Genomic DNA, 16,956 nt, shown 5'->3' on the forward strand with positions numbered 1-16,956 from the left:
TTGAAAACCGGACATCAAGCTGAATTCAACTAATCAACCACCTCATACATTGAAATGAATTTAATTTTGTCATATATGTCGACAAATACCTTGAATATTTTTTTCCCGAAGGGGCAAAATATTCCAATTAGTGTACATCATATATCTCTGCTGCTGGATCAGATGCGTTGTTATCTGGAAAGAGGTTTTGAGAAATATTTTTTTTCCTTTTGCTACTCAAAAGAGGATATGCTCGAAGTCATTTCAACAAAATTCTGACTGTTCATTTCATCTGATGACTTGGGTACATATCTGAGAATCAGGGGAAGGCGCTATCTTTTCTCAATTGTTCATGGCATCCATCAGTTTAAATCTTGCCATTGACGATTGTAATAGTAAAGTCCTTGTATGAAGAGACATGGCGCTGGAACCAACCGTGGCTGTTGCATCACCCGAAATATCCGAAATGGATTACTATCACTCCCGAATCCTCAAGTGTAGTTTTAGTGACACTCAAGGAATCCAAGCATCATCAGAGAATAGCAAATGAATCACTTCATTGAAATTATAGCGGAATAATAATAAAAGTTTGCATAAAAACTTTATTTTTTCAACAGTTTTGGCAAGAGAACCGCTTCCGCAACATGGCCTCACTGGTGACCCTGTTCATTGACAGTGGATGCCATGGGATTATCAGATAAAAGATAGCAGTTAAGGAAGGGAATGGGATTCTCTGCCAAGTTTCCCACCCCTAGACAAGGTCATCGGTGCATGACGGTTCAGGCAAGCAAACTTCGGCAAAAATTGTGGTCAATGGACGGAAAACTTAGACCACGCTTGGGTTACAGAAAGTAGATATGAAGAAATGAGAAGGAAAGTGCACCGGAGAGAAATAATAAAATTGATTACAGGATGCTGGTAACTTTGTGAGTGTATTAACTAGTACAAGAACAAGCTTCAATCTACATCTGCTTTAACAAACCAAGACTTACAGGATGACAAACTGCTACGCAAGAACTCCGTTCTAGCTAACAAACGTATTTGATGTTTTTATATATCCTTGCTTAGAGGTTAGGTTTATCTTGATTGCTGATAAAAGTCTTGCAAGCTTGGCATCATGGTATGGACATGAAGTATTCCATCTGAAAGGTCAGCGTATGAGCCCGTGCTGCCATTTTGAAACTGGAACCAGATGTGAACCACAGTACGTGAAAAATTGAATTGGTGTAAAAGACCAAGCGAATTAAGTGAAAAGAGAAAAATGAAAGGGAAAACAAAAGCGAGACGCCAAGCCATGAGGCTCAATGCAACTCCCTATTGGTGCTCATCAGGTTCGTTGAAAAGTGAAAACAGCAATCATTTTCATCTTCAAGCGTCTCTCCCAATTAAGACCAATGCTTTCTAATTACTGTTCAAGCTTCTTATGCCTATGCCACCATCTCGTCATCTCGCCCATGTAGCCGCGGAGAGGAACTCTGATATATTTGGAGTTCGAATACCTGCATTGTGCGGAGCAGCGCTGTCTTGTCCAAAGAAGTTCCTGGAATTAGTCGTGCAAATATCTGGAAAAGCGTTCTGAATGGAGTTGTGCTAAACCCCAATTATTTTTTTGTGCACCTTGCCTAGAGGATTGAAGGATTTGAGTGTCATGTTTAATTATTTATTATTTCTTTTTGATATGCTGTCATGTATTATACATAATCAATAGATAATCCAGAAGATGCCAAATTATTGAGAAAGCAGGAATAATATAGCTCATTTTCCAAATTTCACGCAAGCATGTTCCCCCCGTCTAGTTTTCTATTAATAAAATGGAAGGTGAATAAATGTCATGATAAAGAGTCACTAATAAAGGATAATAATTGCGAGCATTGTTTTTTTTATCAAAATAAAACATTTGCCTAAATTCAAAACGTATAATAGGAAAGAATATAAATGTGGAAATGAATCTTTTCTGTTGTGGGGCGTTGTTTTCACCATGTCAGGGTTCAAATGTCATTTTTTGAAAAAGATATTTGTTGAATGTGTGTTTTAAAATTTAAAAGGAAAAAAAAATCAAAGAGGATATGCTTTGAGATTACAAATCGCATTGAGTGTTGAGAAAGAAACTCTCCTTGCAAGATATGGAAATACAATCATATATCCAAACTATGCGTGCTCCTCAATCTTTTAACCAAAAATGAAGGGACAATAATCCACCCACCTTAATCGATTGTGCATTGATTGTAGACAGGAACTGAACAGCATAATGCCAAGAATACACGAATCAGCCGGCTGAATTTCGCATTATATGTAAACAGTAAGCAGGAGCAATTTAATTAGAAAAACAAGCGAAAAACTGATATAATGTTCCGAATGATGAACCTCACAAAAATAGGGCCCAAATTGAAAGCAATACTTGGGTTTAAATTTAAAATGGACAAAATGAAAGGACTAGTTACTTGCGAGCGAATGAAGATTCAATACCCTCTTAAAGGAAATATATGTATTTAATACTTGACAGTGTCTAAAATAGAATTATTTTTAATAAGAGAATATCTGTGATTAATAATAAAAAAAAAGAAGAAAAAAATCACAAGACAGAAGATCATAACCCAGAGCACAATACAGGATCATGGAGGCGGCCTCTGAAGCGCACAGGCATGCTCCCACAGGGGGCATATGATGGCCTTTCATCCCCAGTCCTCATCCAGTGTGTTCACTCTCACACCAATGCTTCATCATGTTCATGTCGGTTGAAGCCTCTAAACATGCATCTCCCTACTGAATCCTTCTGAGGATAATATCCTTCAACGTTTCAGACGACCAACCTGTTGTCACATGCTGGAGTTATTTGATCACCGTCCACTATTATTTGGGCTTATCTTATTTGATGTTGAGATCATTTTTTTCCTTCCTCTGTTGATCAGATTCCTCAGAAGATTCATTACCTCTTGCTTCTGTCTAAGTGCAATTGTTGGCACAATAATCCCAATTTGCAGTTTTTCTCCTGAAATGTATTCTGATTTCGTTATATCATCGATATCCTTCATAGAATAAGAGTTCTGACTTTTTCTGGGAGATGCAGCATCCAGTTATTCATTTTCTGACAAGAACGGCAGACAAACCCCCAAAAAATAATAATAATCATTAAAAAAAAAAAAGTGATACCGAGTTCTGACAGAAAGGTATGCGAATTGAGTTTGAACTTTTCAAATACTGAAAATTACAATATTATAAACAATCAATTTCGGATAACCATAATTTCCTCACCAACGTTGGTAGAGTCGTTAGTAGAGCTTCCCAACTGCCTAAATTTTAATATATACTGTACCATCTGTGAATAGTGGGATTGAATACGCTCATAAATTAACATGACAGCTTAGAAGAGCCTGTATTATTCCCAAGGTCATGTAATTAAAAATACTATTTTTTTGGGTTAAATAATTAAAAATAGATTCTGTTTCAATGATTTAATTGAATTACAATGAATTTTAAAAGCACGGGCTACTCCCCACCAGGCTGCGTGTGTGGAACAGTAAGAGCCAGCTCAAAGCCTGACAAGAGGTCTTGTCCCAGTTACCAATGCGACCGTGTTCCTCCACCAAAAAAAAAATATATAAGTTTGGTGCTTAATATAAAACCCGTTTAACTTTTTATTTGGTCTTAATTATAAGACCCCAATTCATTTCGTCTCTTATATTTATGCATTTTTTTCTAAGATAGTCCTTCTAATAATAATAGTTCTTGCCAATACACTTAATTAGCAAGGATATTTTAGGAATGACAACACTTATTTATTACAAATAACTAACTTAACTTATTTCTTTAATCTCCTCAAATAATTCAACTGGATTTTATAATTAGGATATATAAAATACGGAATCCTTTTTATCATGCATTTCCTCTCCCTTTCGTTTCTTTTTCTGTCATTGGTATTTCTGTCTTCTCCCATTGGCCTCCTTTCTCCTCAAGTCGCCTGATCTCTTCTTCTTCTGATACTCCGCGCGGTTCGTTCGGTGACCCAACCTTTCCCTCATTTTTCTTATTCATCTTACCTCAAGACTAACGACACGCCCAAAGCCCGAAACACACCACCATCTATTTTCTCGATCAATCCGCCTCCCGGTAAGTTGTTTCGTCCCATTCGTGTTTCCCTCTTTTCGATTTGATGCTCGATTTTTGTTCGAGATTGATCCGGGTTCGATCTGATGTGTTTGAGACGCCAGGGACGACACTAAGACTATGGCACATAGGGTAGACCAAGAGTATGACTACCTGTTCAAGATCGTTTTGATCGGCGACTCTGGTGTGGGCAAATCCAACATTCTTTCCAGGTTTACTCGGAATGAATTTTGCTTGGACTCCAAATCTACAATCGGGGTTGAGTTCGCCACCCGCACTCTTCAGGTGCTTCCTCTGTCCCCCATTTATAACTCTGAACTCTCTAATACTGTACCCCATGCGGTTGGACTCAGATGTATGTCTGTTGCTGTTTATTGATGAGGATTTCGTGATGAATTATTTATGGCTTGTACTCTCGAATAAATAAATCACACATGCTTTGCAGTAGTTGGCCAAGATTTCATTTAAATGAACTCAGCGACCTTGGTCTTTATGCTAATAACCAGGTGACAAGCGTCAACTGAAGTGGAAGCAACAATACAGGATTACGGATCTTGTTTACCTTTACAACTTTGTGAATATAGAATAAACAGGAAGAGTCCGTTACCATTTGCGAAAGCAGTAGAAATAGCTTCAATGCGGCCCTATTTTTTTCGTAATTTTTTAGCGCGCGTTTTCCTCGTTAGTGGGAGTTAATGAAAAGGGACTGTGTATCATGTATGGTAATTGGTAAAGTTTCAGGTGAATTCTACAGGTAAAAGGTTTGGATTCTTTGCCCAACAACCTTTTTTATGGGTTAGAAATATTATAGAGTGGTTCGTTTTGGGGGTGTTGGAACGTACTACTCTGCTCTCACTATGTTATTGTGAATGTGCGGGGGTGGGAGTGATAACGAAGAAAGCCTGTAGGTGTAGTCCAGTAACGACAGATTTGAGTAGTTTGGTGGATATCTTAGGCTAAGTTTTATTTTTTTAATGGGATCATACATTTCCGAAGAGGGTCAAAAAAGGATGAAATGGTCTCAAACTAGTATTGCGGAGCCATTGGTCAACTGCTATGTCATATTGAATCATTGATCATTCGAACACCACGATGAGAAAGCATTTTAGGACTCCCTCTTTGATATACTGATTCTATTGCTTTATTTTACTCCATCCTGTTTCCTCAACAGGTGGAAGGAAAGACTGTCAAGGCACAAATCTGGGATACAGCGGGTCAGGAGCGGTACCGTGCCATCACCAGTGCTTATTATAGAGGGGCTGTTGGTGCACTCCTCGTATATGACATAACCAAGAGGCAAACATTCGATAATGTTCAAAGGTGGCTCCGTGAATTGAGGGACCATGCAGATTCTAATATAGTAATCATGATGGCCGGAAACAAATCCGATTTAAACAACCTTAGAGCTGTTTCAGAGGATGATGGTCAAGCATTGGCAGAGAAGGAAGGTCTTTCATTTCTCGAGACATCTGCTCTGGACGCAACCAACGTCGAAAAGGCATTCCAAACCATTTTGACAGAGATCTATCATATTGTGAGCAAAAAAGCACTGGCGGCTCAGGAAGCGGCGGCGAGTACCACCCTTCCTGGACAAGGAACTACGATCAATGTTGCAGATGCGTCGGGGGCTACCAAAAGAAGTTGCTGTTCCACCTAATGCACTATTTGAGGACTGAAAGAAGTTGCTAGTAGATATTTTTCCCCCCTCCGGTTCAATTCTATTTTCACATCTTTCTCGTTTATTTTTCCTTCTAAATAGGCGAGAAACATGAGTACATTTATTACTATATTGAGTTGCCTTGAGGAAGTCAGTGATTTTCCCCCTCTTAAACGTTAGTGTTGCTAGTTTCTTTGGATGTTTACTTCGAGGTTAAGCTAGTTTCCCATGTATTCATAGGAAATGGGAGCCAACTGATATAAATGATATAGTGTGGTCAATGGGAATCGCGACAATGTTAGATTGTATTTGCTTCTTGGGTTTGGTTGAGTTATTTGCCATGGTATTTCTGCTTTGAAACTATTTGACGTATACCATGTGATCGTCTCTATCGCACTGTTCCCGAATCTAGCGGCAACTTGTGGAGGGGAGCATGGAGCAACCTAAGGCTGTCTTTGGAATGTGAAAATTGAATTGAGGAACGTCAAAGGTGAAGAAAGTTATTTTAAGACTTGGTAAATGACAAAGCAATTTTATTTATTAGAAGAAGAGTTGTTATTGTTTTCAAGTGAGAGTCCTCCCATTCTCGTTCTCTTTTTCATTATCATGTTGTAATAAATGAATCTTAAATGTAAACAAATAATTCTTTTTTTGTCAAAAGTTATGAAATTGACCTTCTATGCCCTGTTTTTATGGATCTCTTCAGTTCTATGACATATATAGGCTTTGTTTAGTTCAACCAAGGGGATGGGAAAATGAAGGCCGAGTCACATCGACGAACCTTAGCTTCGTTGGGGGGGGGGGATTGAATATAACTTCTAAAATGATTCGGTCCCCTGAAAAAGCAAGGTCTTCATCTTGTATCCTAATATCCAACCAAAATGTTAAACAGCAATAGGAAAAAATTATATATATCCCGAAAAGGGGGGAAAAAGTAATTAGGTTTCTTGTGAGGGGACGATGAATGCAGTAAATATAAGCTCTTCATACATGTCTAAAAGAAATCGAAGTAGAAAAAGAAGGGCCTTCCCCTTTCAGCCTGGTTCATTTTTTGCCCATCAGTTCAAGATGGTTAAACGTAAACTACTTCCAATAGACCTCTTGCTTCCTTAAGATGTCGTAAAATTGCCGTGTCAATGGGATCCTACTTGATAAAGCAAAAATACATTGCACATCAGTTCATCTTGAACGATTTTTTCCTTTACTGATGTTATCGAATCGGCATGCAGATCGTACTAATAGGATGATTTGAAAGTAGTCATGAAGAAAGTTAAAAAAAAATGAAGGTGAAGAAGCTTAAACACAATACATGAGCAAGAAAACACGCAGCTATGTGTCATCTTCTTGATGGCCTAAAAATTTTGTCATCTTTCTTATTAGCGTTTTACTTTGTTGTAGCTGAGTCGCAGAAAACAATATGATGCATAAATCATCCATCCTTTCGGGCACTAGGTTGTGGAGACGGGAAACTGACTGACTTTGAAAGGTCGTGTGTATGTGGTCCTCTTAGCCGGGTGAGATGCCACATAGACATGGACTTGCTAATGTCGAAGGAGTGGAGACTGCCGGAGGCTTCGAATCGTGCAAAATCCATAGTTAGGGAGGTCAGTGACCGGCTTATTGCACATGCTGCTAAGTTAAAAATTCTGTACATGTGAACTTTTGTCTAAATAACCACAATCCTAATAAAAATAGAAAGGGAAATGCCCCATCCTTACTCAATTTGTATGGTTACATGATGAATCTTGTGTGTTTTTTCACAATAATGCCTAATCCTATTGAGCAAATCAGGGAAGCTGATCCCAGGCTCGGCTACTACATGACAAGAAAGAACATTTTTCCCAACAGTTATGGCCCAAATGTGCAAGTCGTGAATATCTTGCACTCCCTTGATGCCCTTGAGGTCATTTTCCAGCTTCATGATATCGATGTCACTTGGCGTCCTCTCCATCAGAATGCCGTAAATATTATTGAGCGTTGACACTGTAGTTCCCAGAGATATGACACAGAATATTAGAGTACACAGCAGGTCAACGACTAACCAATCTGGTTTAGCCCATATCACAGCTCCAGCAATCATCACCCCGACAGATTGAATCAGATCAGCCATGACATGCAGATAGGCCCCCTGCAAATTTATGTTCAGGACATTTCCTTTTCTAGGACTACTTGAAACTAGACTAAGCTCCTCTTCATCTGTTATGTTATTATGTTGCTCCTCCTTTCCATGATCATGATTAGAGTCTCCGCAGCCATGATGATGGTGGTGATGACTGTGATCATGACCAAGCCATAAAACCATGATTAAGTTAAGAACGAATCCAAATGCTGCAATTGAAAGCATGAGCATGCCATTCACCCTGGCCTTTCTGTAAAGAAGTCTCCCAAGTGCTTCATATATTAAAAAGCCAGATATTAGCCAGATCAACTGCACAGATAAGAGAGCACCCAAAACTTCAAGTCGATTGTATCCAAAAGACTGATGTGGAGTTGCCTCCCAACCTGAGGCCCATACTGCAAAGAGAGAGATAGAGAATCCAGCAATATCCGAAAGCAAGTGCGCAGCATCACTGATAACAGCTAGGCTGTTGGCTTTCAAACCACCAACAATTTCCACAAGCATAACCATTGCATAGAATACTATGAGTCCACAAAGTTTCTTTGCCGACTTTGATGACTCTTCTGATGCCACAAGACTATGTTCTTGTCTGGAAAAAGGGCAACCAGAAATGCAAGATGATTCTGTTGCCACAGGAAGAATATCAATTCTTTCGGAGTCAACTGTCATCTCTATTTCCCGCATGGAACTCGCTTCTAGGACAGGAGTTTTTTCATGCTCCATTTGCTTCAACAAACTGGTCATTCACTCAGGAAAACGAATACACAATAGTCATCAGAACCTAGCATTTATATAACAGCATCATCTATTAGAGCATTGAGAATCAATTTTCACAGATTAGACTGAGTTTAGAAAGATTAAATCAATGATGGATGGCGGAATGTGGACAAGTTTGACAGTGTCAACTTGACGAAGCAGTGTAAAAATGTTTTAAGTTTTGGTGGATAAATTACCGAGGGGGTTGACAATTTCAGATTGAACGAACGAGAAGGCGGCTAACAGTAACACCCCAAAAAAAAAAAAGCCGTTGAATCATGGCTGTATAGTTCGAAGCAACATGGTCATCAGCTAAAATCATTCGAAAGAGGAGGAAAAAGAAGTAATCAGAACTGACAAGATTAAAGATTAGGAGGTGTTTATCTGGTTTTAACTATGTTTGACAAAATTCGTAGGTCATTAACTGATATCAGAGACTGACGTGATCACCAGATTAGAATCGATAAAGGTCACTTATTAGAGCTTTGTCCTTAACTAACCGGCCGGGAGAAAAAAAAAAAGAATGAAACTTCTAGGTTAATAACAAGAGTGCAGCCCCAAAAAAAAGGAAGAAAATTATTCAGAGACCCTAATAAAGTCAAAAAAAGTAATCTGAAGACTGCAGAGGACAAAGAAGAAATCAAACAAATTAGTTGGCAATGGAAAAAGGTACCTGGGGATGAGAGCAGGAGAAAGAAATGGAAAGAATGGAGAGGATTGTGAAATCTAGCTGATATCAGGAGTAAGAAAAAGGGGGATTAGGGTTTGAGAGAGCAGGAGTGTCGATCTCCCATGAGTAAAAGAGCGACGACCCCATGATCGCGGACGTAAAGAGTTGATATATCTCGTACTCAAGCAAAGGGATCGGCCGGCAGCAAATTGTTCCCAAAAATAGCAAATTTTTTTTTTAAAAAAAAAGGGCAAAAAAAGCCTTCGCAAATGATATTTTAGTAGGATCCCCAGAAAAAAATTCACCTGTTGATCTTGGTGTGCCTGTAATTCCTCTGGCAAAAGCAATGCTTACGAATTGACGACATCTTGGCATAGGCAATAGACAGATGTGCCGTCTTCATCTTCAATCTTCGAATAACAAAATATCAATAAAATTTATTTCTTCTGAAAAAAAAAATAAAACCACACCAAAAGGATTGGGCTTATGAATCTCTTGAGAGATTCATAGTCAGAAATTAAATTACTTAACAGCCAATAAGACATTAAGATAGCAAGTGGCTTTACCTCCATAGAAAAAGAGAACATAAATTTAAATCTTAAGAAACAATTAAGAAAGGTGAAAACTCTTTACATTTCAAGTTTCGAAAAGAGAAACTCTTGATTAAATAAAAAAAATTACTTAACAACAAATCGTAAAACCTTCGTGGTACTATGTTTAACTACTAATTATTTAGATATAAAACCCAAGAAATTCTATTCATTCACTCACGTGTATTTTTAGTCTTGCTTTTTTCCCATTTTTAATATGCTGAAACTATTTAAAACAATTTTTCTTATCATTTTTTTTGCTAACAAATAGCAGTCCAACTTTTCCATGTATGGCAATTAAGCCTCATCACCCGTGCCATCTCTTTTTCGGTTACTTTATTGACACTAACGCCTCACGCTTGCTACTACTATATATATTGTTGATGTGATGGAAATTTGATAAGTTGTCTTTCATTGCTTTTGCGAATCAAATGCCAACATTTATCAAAATTGGGGGGAGAACGAGGAAAAAGAATCCTGATATGGTCGTTTAATGAGTCATGTTCCCGATAGAATCAAATTCTAGCCTTCTGGCAAGCAACTATTTTGGGTTTCCACTTTCCAAAGCTGTTGCTCTTATAAAATTATGTATTGACAATTCTGCTGCTGGACACACACACACGCCCAGGCTCAAGCCTCAAGAGCTCTCCTTTTTTGAGCGAAAATAAATTTCATCCAAAAGAATCAACTGTACATCAGAGATCAGATCAGTTTAATGCGAAACATCCAGATTGCAAAAGAGAAGGACAGTGAGAGTGCATGTGTGTCTGGTGTTCTAATAGTATGATTAAGTAGGTGAAAGGCACTAACACAACATTTTCTTGGTTGAACAGTCTCCTATTTCTTCCTTCGCGGAGCTTTCCAACAAGGATTGCGCGAGGGGGCATTTTCATAGCACATGACATAATTCACATGTGCCTTGAACATTTCATATGCTGTTTTAACTTTTAATTGATAAGAATGAGAGTCCAGCTATGCGTTGCCTTGCTTTAGAAGGACTTGGAGGGAGAAATAGCTTCTATCTATCTGATGAATGATAAATAAGCTGGGTGGGGAGTAAATGATGGAACAAATTTAAATTCCAGTTTCCCTCTGATGTAAAATAATCTGTTATGGGATTGCGTTTAATAAAATAAAATAAAAAAGTAAAGTGTCTGAGCCCGGGTTCGAACCGGGGACCTCTAGTGTGTGAGACTAGCGTGATAACCAACTACACCACCCAGACGTTGACGACCCCGATATCCGCTATTACTTATTTCATGCCAGATTCAGTGGTTTTGTCTTTCCCACCTGGTCGTTGGAAAGAAAACCGCCGGGGCTGAGAGCCTGGACGAAGATCGGCATCTGAAAATCTGAAACAATGGAAGCACGTCATGCGTCCCTTGGTCGACGGACGGTAAATACTTCATCCTTGTCTTTCTCGACATCCACGCTGCGATTTTACTCATCGCCTTCGGCATGCTAGAAATTGATCCCCTGTCCTTTTCAATTCGTTATCAATTTGTATTTTTCACATTGTCAGTTTCAGCATGGTGATTTCTATCAATTTATGCATATTGGTCAACTTAATTGAATTGTATGTCAATCCTACAGTTGGAAGAGATTCGTCAGAAAAGGGCCACTGATAGATTAAGCAAAACCCCATCCGGACCTGATCTGAGCAAAGTCCCGAACCCCGCCGGTCTGTGTTGTTGTGCAAAAGAATCTCTTTCGTCTATCATTCGATGTGTATCTTTTACCATTTCCTTTTACAATTTCTGGAATGAAAACGTTTTCCTTTCTCTTTTTGTCCTTAGAAATTGCGGGAATGAAGAAGTCGGAGAGCGCAAATAAACTGTCTGATGTAATAAACATTTCTATCAGCATATCTTCATCCCATCGTCTTTATTTGCTATTCTTTAATTGTCTATATTGAAAATTGCATACAGACGGATATTAGTTCTTTACTATCACAACTAAACGACCTGCAGAAGAAGAACGTAGATTTGGAGGAAGAAAACAAGAAAGTAACTTTAAAGGTAAACTTCTTGAATTACAACTATAATTGCACCAAAAGACGAACGCCTTTGCTTGATATATTCGTCTCATTTTGCAGCTACAAACAATGGAAATTGACCACAGTGCAATGCAAAAGCAGCTGAATGAATTAGTAAGTCAGAATGGTTTGATGATATTTTATTTCATTTACGTGTTTGATACTGCAGATTTCCTCCTAAACCCAAACCTACCATGCAGTTTTGTTGGTTTGATTGACTGCATTGCATTGTACACAATCTGGAGATTTGGAAAATGGCTAAGCCACATTGTATCACCCTGCTAATATTATCAGAAACTATGCATTATGCTTTATTTGTGATGTTACCTGTCTTTGGGAGTTGGTACTTTGAACTTCTGTTTTATGTGTTTTGGTTACATAGATATTTTGCCATTCACTGGTTCTGTATTTTAGTTCTGACGCCAATATTTGTTCATCAGGAGCAAAGCACTGTGCCATCTCTAAGGAAAGCTCTCAAGGACGTTGCAATGGAGAAAGATGCTGCAGTTGTTGCGCGGGTAACTATGTTCAATGTTATGTTGCCTCTCCCTCCTTACTTTTAATCTTTAGATATGTTTCATGTGATTATATATTGCAGGAGGATCTTTCAGCTCAGCTTCGTACACTGAAGAAACGTTTAAAGGAAGCAGAAGATGAACAATATCGTGTATGGGAACCTTGCTTTCCTAGAGAACTATGAAATGCTGGACATTTCTTCTTAATATTTTTACTTTTTTTACAGGATGTGCAAGAACTCATCATAGCTCTTCTTATTTATATTTTATTGCTTATCTTGTTATAGGCAGAGGAAGATGCAGCTGCTCTGAGAGCAGAATTAAACTTGATTCAGCAACAAGCAATGACTAGTACTGTTGGTACAATTTCGCTACCTGGAATCCCACCAGAACAAATTCAAAGATTAGAAAACGAGCTAGCAAGTTTAAGATCAGAACTGCAGGTTACTTTATGTTATTGACATCTTCTCATCTTTTTCTTGAGTTTCTTTTTGTTTTTCTAATAGTGTTTACAATCTATAGCGAGAATCACTGTTGAGGCAGCAGGAACAGCAACAACTAGCCATGGAGCAAGCCCGCATTGCGGCACTGCTCTCTGAAAAGCAGGAGATGGAAGAGAAATTGAACTCCTTGTCTAGAAAGGCCGCAGGTTCTTTCCTTGAAACTTAATATAAAATCTATGATGAGTTTGTAATTATTGCAGATTTCAACCAAACTGTGGATGCTGTTCCATTTATGTAATTGTTTAGTATGTGGCTGCAATTGGATGTTTTCTGCTGTTTCTTCATTTTTATTTCCTCAGAAGAGCTACAGATGAGATTGACCAAAGCACTGTGTTCTTTTGCTTATCAATTTTTTAGTACTGCCACTATGTTGTTTCGTAAAGATGGGGAGGGTTGGGGGTGCTTATCAATAGAAGTTCCTTTCTTTTCTTTTTTCCCACTCTAAATTATGTAGATTCATATTATCCTCATGTAAATCTCTTAAATTCTTCATCGGTCATAATTGCTAGTCCCTTAAAGAGTTCACTACTGTCATGATCTCTTTTTCAATCTTAATATTTCTTATTGGATTGGCAGTTTGGCACACCATAAGCTGATGCTGACCCTAATTTGTTTTGATGCAGATGGCCCGGAAAAAATGGGGGACAAGAAATTTTCTGTGGTGAGTGAACTTCTTTAGTCCTTGGTAGTGACCTGTTGGTGGATTTATTTTTTGAGACTTATTCTTGCTGTGATTATGTATGGCCAGTATTTGGTCTGTTTTTATGGGAAATCTCATGGCGTTAACCTGAGGAACTTCATTGAAATCTTGTCCTTCTCATAATTATTGTGTGTTGCTCATCTGATCTCTTTCTGATATCGATCAAATGATGAGTGAATTGGGAATTTCAGGAAGACAGGCTGAAACTGGAGAATCAGCTGCATGATATGGCTTTAGCTGTTGAGAGGTTGGAAGGCAGTAGGCAGAAGCTCTTAATGGAGGTAATTTCTATCTGGAGATAGATTAGCTACTTTATCAAGTATGTTCCATCCAATGAAGTTGTTCCGATTTTGTTAATAATCTGATGAGGTCGCTGGTTTGTCATGTTGGCAGATTGACTCACAATCTACTGAAATCGAGAGGCTTTTTGAGGAAAACTCTAGCATCTCAACTTCGTACGAGGAAGCGATTGGAGCTGCAATGAGATGGGAAAATCAGGTAACAATCAGTGGCAAGGCATTTGACGAGATTTGGTGTGTATAGTTACTGGTTTAGGGTATCATCTATCCTTTGTTTAGTTGTAAGTTTTTTAATTTTCAGGTTTTTACAGGACATAGGCTGAGCCTGTTAATCTCTTCACTATCTAAAATTGTTGAACAAATTTGATTATGAACTGGAGACCATCCCCTACGCTTTTTTCCCCTTTATGTAGAGAATCATATAGTTATCAGATAATAATCACTGACTAGATTCGAGCCAAGTATTTCATTTCATATACTGGTATCTCTTACATGTTTAGTCCGTGGTGACCTGTACTTTAAGATTTTGATGGTGCCAGACCATAAATGCTTTTTTTCCTCTTAAATGACTGTGTGCTCACATGCAATCCCTTAGGTGAAGGATTGTCTTAAGCAAAATGAAGAGCTCCGTGGGATTCTAGATAAATTGAGAATGGAACAGGCTAGGGGCTTCCCTGACTCATCCAGCGATGGGGCACATGTGGCCGTTTCCTCAGCATCTACATCAGAAATGGTGTCCTTGAAGGTTGGTTAGCTTAAGCTGCGCGTGGCATATTTGTTCCTCCATGTTGTCATCTTGTCCAATACGACAATGGGACTAAATAAACTATTGAGATTACAAGAGTAATCTATTTTTTTATCCTTTTTAAAGGGGTATTACTGGATTGCAGTTATCTTCTCTAAGCTTTGACGTAATTTCACCCCCCCTTTTTTTTTTCCTTTGAAAGGGTCAACTTGTGAATGAACAGAGCAGAGCAGAGGCACTATCCGCACAAGTCATGCAGCTTTCTGTGCAACTCGAACAAGCCAAACAAGCATATGATGGTCTTTCACGCTTGTAAGTTCCTTTCTTCCCAGGTATTAGATTGAGGCCTGCTCTTTGTTGTCCGAGTATATCTTTTTTAAATATGACCTTTGAATATTGCAGCTACAAGCCCGTGCTGCGCAACATTGAAAGTAGTCTCATTAAAATGAAGCTGGATGGTTCTTTAGCTGTGCGGTGATGCCAGTGAGCCTTTCTTGTGATGATACTGGGGATGAGAACCATTCGCCAGGGAGAGTCGCGCGTGAGAGCCATCCCTCACACAGCCGTAGACCTGTATTTATAAAGCGTGTAACATTTTTTTTCCTGTGTACCATCATTAACGGGTAAAGAACAAGTATCAAAGTATTGAGGTTTATCAAAGATGATGATGATAATTTTGTATTAACCACATTGTTGGTCGAGAGATTCATTTTATAAAACATAACTCCGGACATCTTAGGTAGGCTATTTCACCTAAACGAGGAGGTAAATATAATGAAATTCAGTAATCTCAAAGACGACGACTACCTTCAGTCTTTTTTCTTTTAAAAATGAAAAATAAAAGCTTCCTGCTGAATGTATCATCCGAGTTATATTATGTGACGTACGAGATAAAATAACTATGTGATCACCATATTAATACTACGAGTAATTCGTTTTAAAATAGTATTAAAACATAACTGTTTTCACAGTGAAAAGCGAATTAACTCATTTATAAATATTACGGAGCAGCTACAAATATAAGTACTGTGGGCTGCACTAGTGACCTCAAACGCCCTGTCGATGAGAATATAATGCGATGGAAACCATCTGTCACGGGCCATATGTCGCTTATAATTAGCTTCCAGCTGTTTCTCCCCAACGCATGCCACAGCTAATGGTCATGCCTTTGATTTACAATAATTATATGTGCCATTTCAATATTTTAATTAAAGCATCATCCCTTCTGCTTATTCCTGCCCGCACAGGTTAAACCTTAAAAAATTCAAACCAAACTTATGCTCCACTGCAGGTCGGTCGTGGCATATCACTTTTACTACTTTGGACCAGTCTGGTGAAGAATCGGTGAGGCTCAAAGTTCTGAAACATCGGGCGACGATGGTAAAAATCCATAACTAACGATTAGGATACTTATCAACTAAGCAATTATACGCTTAGTGACTACTACCTTGGAAAGAAAGGAGAAAAGTAAACATGATAGGACTTCATCAACCATACCTCTTCTTTTTCCGCTCTTTTCTAGTGTCGCCACAATATATAAGAGCGAAATCAAGCCCATCAATGTGCGGAGTTCAGTGACCTTTCCATTTTCAGTCATGAAAAGCAAAAACATCTGTTTCTGCATCCGGATTGGAAACCAAAAGAGTAAGGAAAACATGCCGGGAAATGCAGAGAAGCTTTCCAAGCAAAAAACATCCGATCATCATCACAAGTCTCGGAAGAAGGGAAAAAGTAGAGGATATGCCTCTGCTACTCCGGTCGATGATGCTGATGGCGGCGTTCCCGGAGCTACCAGTACCGGTGGCACTGCTAATGCCGGAGTGACTGCTGCTGTGGTGACTGCGGTACATATGTCAGCAATGAGTGCGAATGAAGGTGGCAGTTCTCATGGTCACGGCGGCGATTCTGGTGGCGGTGATGGCGGTGGGTGATCGTGGAATTATGTTATTTACTTGTTTCCCCGACGTTGTTCCCCTGTTCTAATTTGTGTTCATGTCAAGGGAGGCATGTTCTTAATGTTTCCGTCGATCCCCTTACTCCGACCAAGACCGAGATTTTTTGGGAATTCACAAGCTATTAAAGCTTGACGGCATCCCATGGTTTTGTTGGATAAGTGAAGAGCAGAATATCATAAAACACCAGAGTTTTGCATTCCTATAGTCTTCCTTCTGTTGCTCAGTTCTGTGTGTGTGACAGTGCATAATATATGTTCATTCATAGTCTGTCGTGGTACTGTTATTGTGGCTTCTCTTCTCACTGAATCCTATTTGGTCATATTTCCTTA

General features: G+C 38.8%; 4 protein-coding genes and 1 non-coding gene across 6 annotated transcripts; 3 read left to right on the plus strand and 2 right to left on the minus strand.

Moving 5' to 3' along the window:
- The first annotated feature begins 3,862 nt into the window (after positions 1-3,862).
- LOC114732567 (ras-related protein Rab11C) lies at positions 3,863-6,096 on the plus strand. Its single transcript, XM_028919866.1, has 3 exons — positions 3,863-4,086; positions 4,188-4,368; positions 5,255-6,096. Exons 2-3 carry the CDS (start codon positions 4,204-4,206, stop codon positions 5,738-5,740), a joined length of 651 nt encoding a protein of 216 aa, XP_028775699.1. The 5' UTR covers positions 3,863-4,086; positions 4,188-4,203; the 3' UTR covers positions 5,741-6,096.
- Positions 6,097-7,322: 1,226 nt separating this feature from the next.
- Positions 7,323-9,482, minus strand: LOC114732565 (metal tolerance protein B). 2 transcript variants are annotated; one of them, XM_028919864.1, is made up of 2 exons: positions 9,289-9,482; positions 7,323-8,595 (listed from the first exon to the last, which is right to left on the minus strand). In XM_028919864.1, the coding sequence occupies exon 2, from the start codon at positions 8,580-8,582 to the stop codon at positions 7,455-7,457; it is 1,128 nt and encodes a 375-aa protein (XP_028775697.1). In that variant the 5' UTR covers positions 8,583-8,595; positions 9,289-9,482; the 3' UTR covers positions 7,323-7,454. The 2 variants fall into 2 exon arrangements, with proteins under 2 accessions (XP_028775697.1, XP_028775695.1); XM_028919862.1 differs by having other exon boundaries at positions 7,323-8,640; positions 9,289-9,481.
- A 1,544-nt stretch (positions 9,483-11,026) lies between these two features.
- On the minus strand, positions 11,027-11,100 carry TRNAV-CAC (transfer RNA valine (anticodon CAC)). The gene has a single exon. It is a non-coding gene; the product is annotated as a tRNA-Val (tRNA).
- A 77-nt stretch (positions 11,101-11,177) lies between these two features.
- Positions 11,178-15,405, plus strand: LOC114732564 (chromosome partition protein Smc). Its single transcript, XM_028919861.1, has 15 exons — positions 11,178-11,271; positions 11,469-11,556; positions 11,672-11,718; positions 11,804-11,893; positions 11,971-12,024; positions 12,351-12,428; positions 12,509-12,577; positions 12,713-12,868; positions 12,948-13,074; positions 13,552-13,589; positions 13,820-13,909; positions 14,022-14,126; positions 14,523-14,672; positions 14,875-14,984; positions 15,075-15,405. The coding sequence occupies exons 1-15, from the start codon at positions 11,236-11,238 to the stop codon at positions 15,148-15,150; spliced, it is 1,314 nt and encodes a 437-aa protein (XP_028775694.1). The 5' UTR covers positions 11,178-11,235; the 3' UTR covers positions 15,151-15,405.
- A 751-nt stretch (positions 15,406-16,156) lies between these two features.
- On the plus strand, positions 16,157-16,956 carry LOC114732569 (protein doublesex-like). Its single transcript, XM_028919868.1, has one exon. The coding sequence runs from the start codon at positions 16,268-16,270 to the stop codon at positions 16,601-16,603; it is 336 nt and encodes a 111-aa protein (XP_028775701.1). The 5' UTR covers positions 16,157-16,267; the 3' UTR covers positions 16,604-16,956.

This window comes from Neltuma alba, unplaced genomic scaffold (genome assembly GCF_004799145.2).
Source record: "Neltuma alba isolate B1F8T4 unplaced genomic scaffold, ASM479914v2 tig00012918_pilon, whole genome shotgun sequence".
Lineage (NCBI taxonomy): Eukaryota > Viridiplantae > Streptophyta > Magnoliopsida > Fabales > Fabaceae > Neltuma > Neltuma alba.

Coding starts and splice junctions, on each gene's coding strand:
- LOC114732569 (XM_028919868.1), top strand. CDS start 16,268: ATGAAAAGCAAAAACATCTGTTTCTGCATCCGGATTGGAAACCAAAAG.
- LOC114732564 (XM_028919861.1), top strand. CDS start 11,236: ATGGAAGCACGTCATGCGTCCCTTGGTCGACGGACG. Junction 12,578..12,712: donor CAGAAGATGAACAATATCGT/GTATGGGAACCT, acceptor ATCTTGTTATAG/GCAGAGGAAGATGCAGCTGC. Junction 13,075..13,551: donor CTTGTCTAGAAAGGCCGCAG/GTTCTTTCCTTG, acceptor GTTTTGATGCAG/ATGGCCCGGAAAAAATGGGG.
- LOC114732567 (XM_028919866.1), top strand. CDS start 4,204: ATGGCACATAGGGTAGACCAAGAGTATGACTACCTGTTCAAGATCGTT. Junction 4,369..5,254: donor TCGCCACCCGCACTCTTCAG/GTGCTTCCTCTG, acceptor TTTCCTCAACAG/GTGGAAGGAAAGACTGTCAA.
- LOC114732565 (XM_028919862.1), bottom strand. CDS start 8,603: ATGACCAGTTTGTTGAAGCAAATGGAGCATGAAAAAACTCCTGTCCTA.